This window comes from Rhincodon typus, chromosome 1 (genome assembly GCF_021869965.1).
Source record: "Rhincodon typus isolate 14 chromosome 1, sRhiTyp1.1, whole genome shotgun sequence".
NCBI lineage: Eukaryota > Metazoa > Chordata > Chondrichthyes > Orectolobiformes > Rhincodontidae > Rhincodon > Rhincodon typus.
In genome coordinates, this window is record NC_063332.1 from 175602829 (window position 1) to 175616030 (window position 13202).

The 13202-nt window shown below is 40.8% G+C and overlaps 1 protein-coding gene across 2 annotated transcripts in view; it reads left to right on the forward strand.

Annotated features, from left to right (window-relative positions):
- uso1 (USO1 vesicle transport factor) overlaps positions 1-13202 on the forward strand; it is a 71364-nt gene that overhangs the window by 562 nt on the left and 57600 nt on the right. For both annotated transcript variants that reach the window (XM_048596005.1, XM_048596014.1), the window contains exons 2-3: positions 11918-12004; positions 12984-13048. In XM_048596005.1, coding sequence (XP_048451962.1) covers positions 11973-12004; positions 12984-13048 — 97 coding nt within the window. In that variant the 5' untranslated portion in view covers positions 11918-11972. The remainder of the gene's footprint in view (positions 1-11917; positions 12005-12983; positions 13049-13202) is intronic.

Below are 13202 nucleotides of genomic sequence, written 5' to 3' on the forward strand. Positions count from 1 at the left end.
CCGCACTGTCGGAGGGTCGGTGCTGAGGGGGCGCCGCACTGTCGGAGCTCCCTGTGTCCCTTTGTAATTGACCCCTTCTCTCTGGGGACACAGTCTCATACTTTGCACTCTACCCATGCCATTCACGATCTTTTAAACTTCTATCAGGCAGCCCTGCAACCTCTTGCATTCTAGTGAAAACAAACCCAATTTGTCCAGCGTTTCTTCGTAGCTAAAATCCCCCAACCCAGACATCATCCTGGTAAACCTTGACTGTACCCTGTCCAAAGGGTCCACATCCTTCTGGTAGTGTTGTGACTAGAACTGTACGCAATATTCCAAATGTGGCCTAACTAAAGTTCTATAAAGCTGCAGCATCTCTTGCCTATCCTTATACCCATTGCCCCTTTCAATGAAGGCAAGCATACCATAGGCCTTTTCTTACTACCGTATCTTCCTGTGCTGCCACCTTCGGTGATGATATATGATAGAATCCATACAGTGTGGAAATAGGCCCTTTGGCCCACCAAGTCCACCCCGACCCTCAGAGCATCCCACCCAGGCCCAACCCCCTATAACCTACCTAATGTACATATCCCCGAACACTATGGGCAATTTAGCACAGCCAATCCACCTAGCCTGCATGTTTTTGGGCTGTGGGAGAAAACTCTGCGTACCCAGATCCTTCTGCATATGAATACTTCTAAGGGTTCTGCAATTCACTATAAAATTTCCACCTGTACTTGACCTTCCAAGATGCATCACCTCATATTTGTCAGGATTAAACTCCATCCGCCACTTTTTTGCCCATGCCTCCAACTGATCTATGTCCTGCTGTATCCTCCTGACTATCCGCAACCCCACCAATCTTTGTATTGCCTGCCAACGTACTAGTTAGACTAGCTGCGCTTTCCTCCAAATCATTTATATAGACTATGAACAGCAGAGGTCCCAGCACTGATCCCTGTGGAACACCATTAGTCACAACCTCCTATTCCAAAAAGCATCCTTCCATCACTACTCTGTCTCCTGTGACTAAGGCAGTTTGTACCCATCTTGCCAGCTCACCCCGATACCATACTTCACCTTTTGTACCAGTCTGCCATGAGAGACCTTGTCAAAGGCTTAACTGAAGTCCATGTAGACAACATCAACTGCTTTTCCCTCATCGATCATCTTCATCACCTCCTCAAATAAAAAGACCTCCCCCGCAGAAAACTATGCTGGCTATTGCTAATGAGTCCATTTGCTTCTGAATGCTTAGAGTTGGCTCCCTCCCAAAATCTCTTTCCGAAATGCAGTTTTTTAAGTTCTGAATTCTGTCAACCCACGTTCTTACCCAGTGAGTCCCTTTGTGTACAGCTTTCAAGCCCAAATAAATGCCCCTCGATGGTTCAACTGGCATTGTCTCCTGAATATATCTCTCCTCACTCCTTGTGTTCTTCACATCTAACTGCAGCCATGGCAGGTTCTAGCACTTCTGCTCCCATTCTATCAGATGTAACAACATTGATGACCAGGACCTCCAGAATATTACCCATCTCTCCCTGCTGTTGTGTATCTTTTAACCATGTTTCAGTCTTCAAGATCCTGGCTGCCATCTTATCATATCACTTCTTGAAGTCAGTTAAATGTTTAGGTGAGCACAATGTTTAATAATCCATGTGGCTTCTTTGTCCTTTTCACACACCGCTTGAACCTGGAAATAATGTCTCAGTGCTGTGAAATGTAAAGCGATGTCACCATAACCTGATGACCACTGCATTTTATTATGCACTGTACTGTGGCCTCCAAATCACCCAAGCAGTACCACCTGACATCCTCTGAATTGCCTGGTATATGTACTGGAGTTATTTCATTAACTGTCCTGCTCTTGAGATGGCTGCAAGTCATCCAGTGGGACAAATGTTTTCTGCAGAGGAATTGGCCATTTGAAGCAAAAATTGGAGAAGGTGGAAATCTGCACCTCGTCAGTCAGTACAGTGAGAGGGCTGAAGGATCAAATGACATAACCTTTCCCCAGTCTGGTTCATCAACTGAATACATTGCGCGTAACCTAAAACTCGTGAATTGAAGGAGGTTGTTTCATTAGCTGTGGTTTCATGCTACCTTCTGAGCTGCGAGTTAAGAGGTAACAAAGTGTGGAGCTGGAGGAACACAGCAGGCGAGGCAGCATCAGACGTGTGGGAAAGTTGACGTTTTGAGGTGGGACCCTTCTTCAGAAATATGCAGATGCTGCCTGGCCTGCTGCGTTCCTCCAACTCCACAATGTGTTATCTCTGACTCCAGCATCTGCAGTTCTTACTATCTGTCAGTGAAGAGGACTGTTTTTGACTTCAATGTCAAGGAAACATTGCCAGGATGGTGGTTTGAGTAAATTGTCAGAAGTCGCATTTGGAAAATTGAGACTCCCTCTGTCTAAGGTTTTAGCAAAGATTTGTAGCTTGGGTTGTGGGTGAGGTTGTTGACTTGCTCACCAAGCTGGCTTGTTTTCATTCAGACGGTTCGTCACCATGCGAGGTAACGTCATCAGTGAGGCCTCCAATGAAGTGATGTTGTTCTACTCCACTTGGAATTTATACTGTCCAGACCGTTATGGTGAGTATTGTCATTTCCGGTTTTGTTCTGTATGAGTTTGTATGTGGTGGTCAATTCTATATGTTTGTTAATTGCATTGAGTTGAGAACCATGCCTCTAGGAATTCCCCTGTGTGTCTGTGTTTGGCTTGGGCCACTACGGTTATGTTGTCCCAGTTAAACTGATGGCCTTCATTGTCTAAGTGTACTGATATTAAGGAAAGTTCATTGTATTGTTTTGCTGCTAGCTGACGTTCATGTATTCTGATGGCTAGCTTCCTTCCTGTCTGTCCAATGTAATGTTTGTGGCAGTCATTGCATGGTATTTTGTAGACTACATTGGTTCTGCATGCTGTGGGAATGGGGTCTTTAACACTCACAAGGATTAAAGTGCCGTGAAATGTAAAACGATGTCACCATAACCTGATGACCACTGCATTTTATTACGCACTGTACTGTGGCCTCCAAATCACCCAAGCAGTACCACCTGACATTCTCTGAATTGCCTGGTAGATGTACTGGAGTTATTTCATTAACTGTCCTGCTCTTGAGCTGGCTGCACGTCATCCAGTGGGACAAATGTTTTCTGCAAAGGAACTGGCCATTTGAAGCAAAAATTGGAAACCACTTTAAGGTAACCCCTCAGCCCCTAAAGCTTGAGGGGTCCAGTGCAATACATCAGCTAGCAGCAAAACGGCAGGATGAACTCTCCTTAATATCAGTACACTCAGACAATGAAGGCCATCAGTTTAACTGGGATAAGGTAGCCATAGTGGCCCAAGCCAAACATAGACACTCATGGGAATTCCTAGAGGCATGGTTCTCAACCCATAATGCAAATAACAAATATATAGAATTGGACCCCATATACAAACCCATACAGAACAAAACCAGAAATGACTCTACTCACCATAATGGACTGGGCAGTATAAATTCCAAACAGAGTAGAACAACATCGCTTCATCAGAGGCCTCACTGATGATGTTGCCTAGCATGGTGACGAAACATTGGAACGAAAACAAATGCACTCAGCGAGCAAGTCAACAACCTCATTCCCTCTGTCTGTTGCATTTTCATCATTCTTGTAATTTAACATATCAATAGACTATACATTATTTACTCAATGAGGATTAGATAAATGATCTGTTTTCTGGACCCAAGTCATCAGCTGTGAAGTTCACAAGCAGTTCAAGTGGATTCAGTTTTGTGTATTTGGAGAAATAATTGATAATTTTCTTTACCTACGTGATGCCACAACATCAATATGTATGCAAGCCTACAGTGTACCAAGTTAAAACAAAAAGTGTTTAGACTTGATTCCAGGTTGAGTTGAACTCTTCTAAATGCAAGTTTCCTTACGCACTATTCAATGTGCCCCTCAACCTGATATTTGTTAACACCCATATTAAGGCCATAATTGCTGTTCAGAATAAATCTGTAGCACCCCAGCAAGTATGTTTCAAATTGATGTTAATTGACAGAAAACCCAGGAAACAGTGAAATAAATATAGGATTTAATACATTGATATCTATATGATGAAAACAGGAACAGAGGTAGGCACAGGTAGGCAAAACTATATCAAAATTCAACTGGTTTCCACTTAAATATTCATGAAATGTGTCAATGAAGACCCTGCTGAACAAAGTTTTGAATAAGACCATGGGCAAGCAGTAAGAATTCTCAGACTTTTATAACTGAAACAGTTCCTCATTGATCTTCCAGAAATAAGACTTTTAAAGTTACATAGACAGGTTGTTCTGCTGCAGTGAAATGCCAGTGCTGATATGTTGATATTTAGGTCAATTTCCTGAAATGGTACATTAATTTTGATTATCAGTTTCGGGGACTTCAGGTTATGTTCAGTCAAGGTGCAAGTGTTGCATTGTTAGACTTAAGTTTTGAGGCAAACTTTACAAATTTGGCTGTTGTTACTTTTTAAGAATAATATTAAATATGTTCCCCTCATGGTAACCTGTATGCACTTCTTCATTCTAGCTGAATGCACTTCCTTTCGTTATTAATGGAAATGAATCAACCTGCTGCAATCCTTCACTGATGAGAATACATTTGAGTTTTAATCTTTCATGTGGACGTTGCTGGCAGGGTCAGCATTTGTTACTCATCCCTAACTTCACTTGAGCTAACTTGTTAGGCCATCTGAGGGTGGTTCACAAGCTTCTCGGCCTAATCCCAATTGCTGGCTTTTGGTTGTATTCTTGCAGGTTGCTGCATTTAAGGTGCATATCCTGGCACATCTTTAAATGAGTTGTCAGTTTCTGCCTTTGTTCCCCTTTCAGCCAGAGTTCCAGACCTCAACCCAACCTCAGAATGATAAAAATCTACATCTCCCTTCTCTTTTCTTTTCTACCAATGTCTTTAATTGCATGCTATCTAGCCACTGACTCTGCCAGCTGTGTTGCTGTGGTTCTGCAATCTTGTGTAGACCAGGCTGGGTAAGGATGCCAGATTTCCTTTCCCAGTGTCATTTGTGAACTTTAGGCTCTTTTTTTTTTTTTTTACAACAATTGATTACATCGGTCATGATTTCCACTACTGGGATGACTGGCTTTATGCTACAGGCGTTATTTATTGAATTCAAATTGCATCAGCTGCAATGATGAGATTTGAACCCATGTCTCTGCACCACTAACCTGGGCCTCTGAATTAATCATACCATGATGTTACCACCTTTCCATCATCCTATTTCATAGTTCTGTGGAAAATCAGTTGATTGGCCACAGTTCTTATCCAAAAGTTCCAGGACAATTTCTGCAACAGATTTTCAGGATTGACATTGATCGTTCTTATGCATTAGAAATATGCATGTACAAACACACAAGTTAGGACAAAAGGAGGCCATTTGGTTGCTTGAGCCTGCTGTAGCTTTTCAGATCAGATTGTGCTTTCAACTCCGTTTTTGTGTCTCCTGCTGACACTGAGATCCTTGACTAACTGAAGAGGTCATTCTGTGCTGCTTTAACATAATCAAGGGCCCTCATCTCCACTGCTGCATAGTGAAGAGCATTCCACAGTTTCTCAGTCCTTTGAGAAAAGAATATTCTCCTCACGTTGTAAATGGGCTTATTTTTATCTCTAATTTTTAAACTTCTGCTGCTTAGTTTTAGTCTCTCCCATAACGAGAAACATCCACCCAGTCAAGTCCCCACTGGACCTCGTTATGGTTCAACAAGGTCACCTTTCATTTCTCTTAAACTCCGATGGGTACAGACCCAACATGTCCAGCAATTCCTCATAAGGCAACACCCACCCTGTCCAGAAATCAGTAGACTGAACCTATATGTCCCTTCTTTATTTATGTCCCTTCTTTAATAAGGCAGCCAAAACTGTATGCAATACTCCAAATGTGGTGTCACCAATATCGTTTTCAATGACAGCAAAACATTTCTTCCTTTTGAATTTCATTTATCTTTCTAATCACTTGCTGTATCTGCAGATTAACTTTGATTATATACCAGCATGCCCAAATCATTCATTACCTACGTTCTGCAGTCTTTCTTCAAATAAGACAGGACTTTTTTATTCTTTCTATCAAAATGGACAAGTTCAAGTTTTCACTCCATTTGGCAGTTTTTTTTAATTCTCCGCTCAAACTATTTATATCTCCTTTCAGGCATCTTGCATCCTCTTCACAGCTTGCTTTCTTAGCTACCTTTATCAGCAAATTTAACAACCATATATTTTGTTCCTTTATCCAAATCATTGACATAGATTGTAAATAGCTGAAGCACAGTACTGATTCCTGTGGCACAACACTGAGTCATAGCGTCTTACAGCATGGAAGCAGATCTTATGATTCAATTGATCCACGCTGACCAGACATCTCAATCTGACCTAGTCGCATTTGCCAGCATTTGACTCATATCCCTCTAAACCCTTCCTTTTCATACATCTATCCAGATACCTTTTTAAATGTAATTGTACCAGCTTCCACCACTTCCGTTGGCAGCTCATTCCATACATACACCATCTTCTGCGTGAAAAAGTTGACCCTTGGGTCCCTTTTAAATCCATGCCCATCATGATTTTATAAACCACTTTAAGGTAACCCCTCAGCCTCCAAAGCTTGAGGGGTCCAAGGAAAAAAGACCTAGCCTCTTCAGCCACTACCTATAACTCAAACCCTTCAGACCGGCAACATCTTTGCAGAAAAGATTGAATCGAAGGGTCTGTTTCCATGCTGTAAGATTCCATGACTCTGAGCGATGTGCCATAGGGATCAGCACTTGCCTCGCGAGTTTAATAACATCCTTCCTATCCTTTCCTGGGGAGATGCCCAGAATTATCTAAAGTACTTCGTCTAAGCCTAAGTTTTTTTTTTCATGTTAAAATATGATCTATTTGCTTTATGTTCAATCATCTATTAGATTAGATCATGTTAACCACCTTTGAAGATTTCTGTATTTTTGACACCAAGGTCTTTCTGCTTAGTCCTTGTCAAAATTATGATATTTATGGCAAGCCACGAGGTTTCAGTATTGTACCTTCACAGACTGCACTCTTTACTCCTCTGCATTAAATTCTACCTTGATGTTCGTCGTCCGTTGTGTACCAGCCATCCGTTAATAACTTGCCTCTGAATCATAAAGTTCTGGGTTTAAGTCCTACTTTAGGGGTTGAAATCCAGATTGGCTTCTAGTGCAGTACTGAGAGGTGCTGCCTCAGATGAGATCTTAAATGGAGGCCCCATCTTCCTGTCTAGAGGATATAAAAGATCCCATGATATTATTTCCAAGAAGAGGACAGGATTTATCTCCTGGCCAAAATTTATCTTTCTCTCAACCTTGCAAAAAAGAAATCATTTGGACATAACCTATTGCTGTTTATACGAGTCTGCTGAGTACAAATTTGTTGCTGTGTCTCCTACAACGGTGACATTTCAAAAAATACTTCATTGGCTGCAAAACACTTTGAGACATCCAGTGGTTGTTAGAAGTGCTATATAAATGCAAATCTTTTTCATGTTGTATATGACACACCCAAATCTCCAAATATCCTCATCCTGATCTGCTACTTTGTCAAGTTATTATGTTATCTGCTTTTGAATGCTGGCCCTTACACCTGAGTCTGTCACTTGCAAACAAAAGGATTTAAAATTGATTCCTTGCATATGTCAATGTAAATTACCTCCACAATCTGAAAAATTCCATTCATTGCCATTCTCTGCTTGCTGTCATTCAACTAGTTCTCTACCTATTCTACCATTTCCTCGTAATTCCATGGTCTTCTATTCATATCAAGTTTCCTGTATCATACTTTGTTGAATACCTTCCAAAAAAATTCATTGAAGTTAATCAGGTACAAAATAACAAACCAAAAGAATTGCGGATGCTGTAAATCAGAAACAAAAGTCAGAGAACTGAGGAAGGGTCACCGGACCCAAAACGTTAACTGATTTCTCTTCTCAGATGCTGCTGAGCTTTTCCAGCAACTTCTGTTTCTGTTAATCAGGTACAATCTGCTTCACAAATATGTTGATTTGCATTGGCTAGCTCTTGTCTTATAGATCCCTGCACTGCAGAAAGAGGTCATTGAGCCCAACAAGTCTGCACTAACCATCTGAAGAAAATCCCACCTAGGCCCAGCCCACCATGATATCCTCATAATCCTGCATTTTCCATGGCTAACCCATCTAGCCTACAGCTCCCTAGATACTGTGGGCAATTTAGCATAGTCAACCCACCCTAATCTGCACCTCTTCAGACTGTGGGAGGAAACTGGAGCACCCAGCAGAAACGCGCATGGATGAAAGGAGAATGTGCAAACTCAACTTAAAGTGACCAAAGCTAGGATTGAACCTCGATCCCTGTTGCTTTGAGTCAGCATTGCTAATCACTGAGCCAGCATGCTGCCCAAATTTATAAATTGAATTAAATTAATTTTTTTATTTCTGATAGAGGTCTCCAACAGCTTGATAACTTAATAGGCACCCATTTATACCGACTCAGTTTTCTTTAGCTAACCAATCCTCTATGCATTCTAATCAGTTGCTTGCCCACACTACAAGCTCTTATTTCAAGCAATATTTTTGTGGCACTGTAAAATGCATGCTGAAAATCTTCAAGTACGTAACATCAGTGGGTTCCCTTTATCCATATTGCTTGTTACTTTTTCAAAAAACTCTTCAAATTAATCAAACACCATTTCCTTCCTATAAAACCATGCCTGATTGCATTGAGATTTTCTAAATGCCCACCTATAAAGCCTTGTAGCAGACTTTATTGTAGAGCATTGAGAAAGCAGTGATGGGATCAGACAGAGTCAGCATGGATTTATGAAGGGGAAGTCATGCTTGACAAATCTGTTAAAATTCTATGAAGATGTAACTAGTACAGTTAACAAGGGGGGGCCAGCTGATGGGGTGTATTTGGAATAGTTTTAGAGTCCCGCATAAGAGATTATTTGTGCAAGATTAAAGTGCATGGGATAGAGGGAAGTGTATTGAGATGGATAGAAAACTGGTTGGCAGAGGGGAAACAAAGATGAGGAATTAATGGGTCCTTTTCAAATTGGCAGGCAGTAACTAGTGGGGGTGCCACAGGGATCGGTGCTGGGACCCCAGCTGTTCACAATATATATTAATGATTTGGATGAGGGAACAAAATGTAACATCTCCAAGTTTGCAGATGATAACCAAGTTGGGTGGGTGGGTAGGTGGCGTGTGATGAGGATGCAGAGATCCTTCAGGATGATCTGGACAAGTTGGGTGAGTGGGCAAATCAATGGCAGGTGCAGTATAATTTGGATAAATGTGAGATTATTCACTTTGGAAGCAAAAACAAGAAGGCAGATTACTACCTGAATGGCTGTAAATTGGGAGAGGAGAGTGTGCAGTGGGACCTGGGAGTCCTTGTGTGTCAGTCACTGAAGGTAAGCACGCAGGTGCAGCAGGTGGTAAAGAAGGCAAATGGTATGTTGGCCTTCATTGCGAGAGGTTTCGAGTACAGGAGCAAGGATGTGTTGTTGCAGTTGTACAGGGCCTTGGTGAGGCCACACCTAAAACATTGTGTGCAGTTTTACCCTCCTTTTCTGAGGAAGGATGCTGTTCCTCTTGAGGGAGTGCAGTGAAGGTTTACCAGGCTGATTCTGGGGATGGCGGGTCTGATGTGTGAGGAGAGATTGACCAGGTTAGAATTGTATTTGCTAGAGCTCAGACAAATGAGGGGGGTTCTCAGACTTTTAAAATTCTAACAGGACTAGACAGGGTAGATGCAGGGAGGATGTTCCTGATGGTGGGTGTGTCCAGAACTAGGGGTCGCACTGTGATGATTTGGGTTAGACCATTTAGGACGGAGATGAGGAGACATTTCTTCACCCAAAGAGTGGTGAGCCTGTGGAATTCATTATCACAGGAAGTAGTTGATGCCAAAACATTGAATGTATTCAAGAGATGGCTAGATAGAGCACTTGGGGTGAATGGGATCAAAGGTTATGGGGAGAAAGCAGGATTAGGCTATTGAGTTGGACGATCAGTCATGATCATAATGGCGGAGCAGGCTCGAAGGGCTGAATGGCCTCCTCTTCCTGTCTTCTGTGTGTCATGTTAATATTAGATTCCTGATGACAAATATTCTATTCACTAGCCTAAAGTTGTTTTTCTGATTTCTATCTCCCACCTTCCATGAATAGAGCAGTTACATGAGCTATTTTTCAATCTGTTGGGACTTTTCCAGAATCTATGGAATTTTGGAAAAACACTTTTTTTTTAAAAAAAGCAGAGCTTGAAGTTCATCAGAACCTGGGGATTTGTCAGCTTTTCATTTTAATGATTTTTTTCATACCTTTCCCCTGATGGATGTAATTGTTTTCAGATCCTCCTTCCTTTTTACCTGCTGATTTTTAATTACTTCAGGGATGGTATTGGTATCCTCTATAGTTAAAAAATATATGCAAAATCTCTTCAATTCATCTATCCTTACCTTATTTTTCACTAATAGTTCTCCAGACACATGAGGACCAATGGTAAATTAATCTTTTCTTAAATACCTGTGGAAACTGTTGCTATATGTTTTTGTTTGCAGATCACTTACTCATGCTCCCAATTTCTCACTCAAATTTTTCTATTTGTGCAAATTTCTGATCTGCCATTGATCTTTGCGGAGTTGTACATTTTTCCTTTCTAGTTGAAACGAGTTTAATTTCCTTAGTTTCCTTTTTATTTAAGTCTGAACCATTCCTCTTAGTCCCACCCCTCTCCTTCAAATTGAATGTGAAATTTGGCCATGTAATGACTGCTGCTACTTGGGAGCTCCTTCTACTGCGAGATGACTAAATTGTCCTGCCTCAGTGTATTGCCAGATCTCGAATATCTAGAATTCTAAAAATCAGGAATTTAAAAGGTTTTGAAGAAACAGAAATTGTGGCAAACATACTTGCCTTCAAGTAAAATTGCTGAGTATTCCAGTTATACAAATTAGATACATTAATATTGATGTTGCTAGCATTCTGAGCTTTCAATTTTTAAAAGTAAGAAATTTCCAAGAATGTTCAGAGATTAATTTCATACATAGAACCACGTAAGCCATACATAACAAAAATAAAATGACATGGACATAAAGGACCAAATAGTTTGTTTCTTTGTAGTCTGATTGTAAGTCTTATTTTCAGCAACTGTCAGCTTTGGTTAATTAAAAGTACTGTTAGTCTGAGCCAGTTCAAGCCCTACTTTAACATTCAAGGACGTGATCCCGGCTGACCCTTTTCAGCCTCCTCTGGAATGTTGTGGCTCATTCTGGGCACTGGACTTAAAGAAGGATGGGAAGGGAGAGTGCAGAAAAGCTTCACAAGAGTTGTTCTAAGAGCAAGGATTTTCATTCGCAGATTGGTAAAGTTAGAGCTGTTCTCTGCTGGTGGGGGAGTGAAGAAAGCGGAGATGGGATTACTTGATACACGAAAATCTTGGGATGCCTGGACATGGGCAAAAATTTCCTATTGGCGGAAAGATCAAGAACTGAGAGAACACAGATGTTAAAATAATTTGTAAAAGCAGCAAAAGCAATATGAGGAAAAGCTTTTTTTTCTTCATGAGTGGCTTAGTATCTGGAATGGAGTTCTTGAGAATGCAATGGAGACCAGTTGAAAGGAGGTTTGAGAATTGGATCATTATCTGCCAGGGCAGCATTCCAAGTCATTGGGAAAAGGAGAGGATGGCACTTGGTGAATTGCTTCAGCACAGATGACATAAGCCAAATGACTGCCTCATGCTATAACCAGTCAAGATGAAGAAATTGAAGATTAATCTCAATTTGATTCTAGTTCGGGCCATCAATTCGCACATGTTTTGGACAGTTAAACTAAAATGTTTTTTAATTTTAATTTTTATCCTTTTCATTTTCTGGAACAGGTTCAGAAGCTATGTGACCGAGTTGCCTCTTCAACACTACTGGAGGATCGCAGAGATGCAGTTCGTGCACTCAAAGCATTATCCAAGGTGTGTCCTTAATTCTGCATTTGTTCGATTTCCAGTCTAGTTTGTTTGAAAATATATCCTTGATAACCATGTGGTTAACTGCTAGCTTCCATTAGGAGTTGGTTGTGCTGTTTACCGTTTGAATGAATATACCTCATTCGCCTATTGATTTTTATCCAATTTTGAATAAAACTGGCATAATAATGTTTTCAAAGTACTCTTGGCAGGAGAATGGGGAAATGAGGATCAATCTTGGAGGTTCACCAAACTAATCCACGTGGAAGCAAGTTCCACATTTTTATCACTCTTGGTAAAGAAATTTCTGCTGAATTCCCTATAAGACTAGCATCTGCTTCATTTAGGTCATGTTCCCATAAAAATGTGGGAGAATACTGATGTTAGTCAGTTGTGTTGTCACAGCTGAAGTGGGAGGAGTTATTAGTAACTTCTATGTACAACCTGTAGTTTTAGGCTCCCCACAATTCTCTATGCCAACTATCAAACCCCTCATAATTTTAAAGACCTCTCACAGGTCACTGCTCTGCTGCTTTTCTAGAGGAAAGAGCCCCAGTCTGATCAATGTTATTTGATAGTTATACTTCCTCATTTTTGTGTCACCCTTGTAAATATTTTGTACATTTTCTCCAAAAATTTTTACATGCTGTTGTCGTGTAAGAACTGAGATGACGCACAGTACTGAAATATGGTCTACCAAGGTTCTTCATAAGTGCAACATGCTTTGCATTCTGTTCCTTTGTAAATGATCTACAGTGCTTTTTATTTTGTAGCTTTGTCAAAGTGCTGCTGCTTCTGATGATATTTAGCTCAGTATCTTAGTGCCCTCAATCCTGTTTATTTTATTGCTTTCCAAGGAATATCTGGTCTCATTGTTCCCTTTAGTTATTTTTGACAAAATTCTCCAAGCCAGTACCTGACCATCTGGAGGAGGATATGACGAGTGTTTTTCTCAGACCTCAAAAATGCTTTTTATTTTGTTTAGAAATATCGTCTTGAAGTGGGCAGTCAGGCCATGGAACACCTTGTTAATGTGCTGCAGACAGATCGGTAAGTGTGTTCCTGTATACGATAAAAGCACTTGGAAATAGGTGAAAGTTTTTGCCTTGTAACAAGTATTTTTTGGGATGGTGTGCATCCAGAAATTGTATCTTTATAGATAGTAGGAACTGCAGATGCTGGAGAATCCGAGACAACAAGGTGC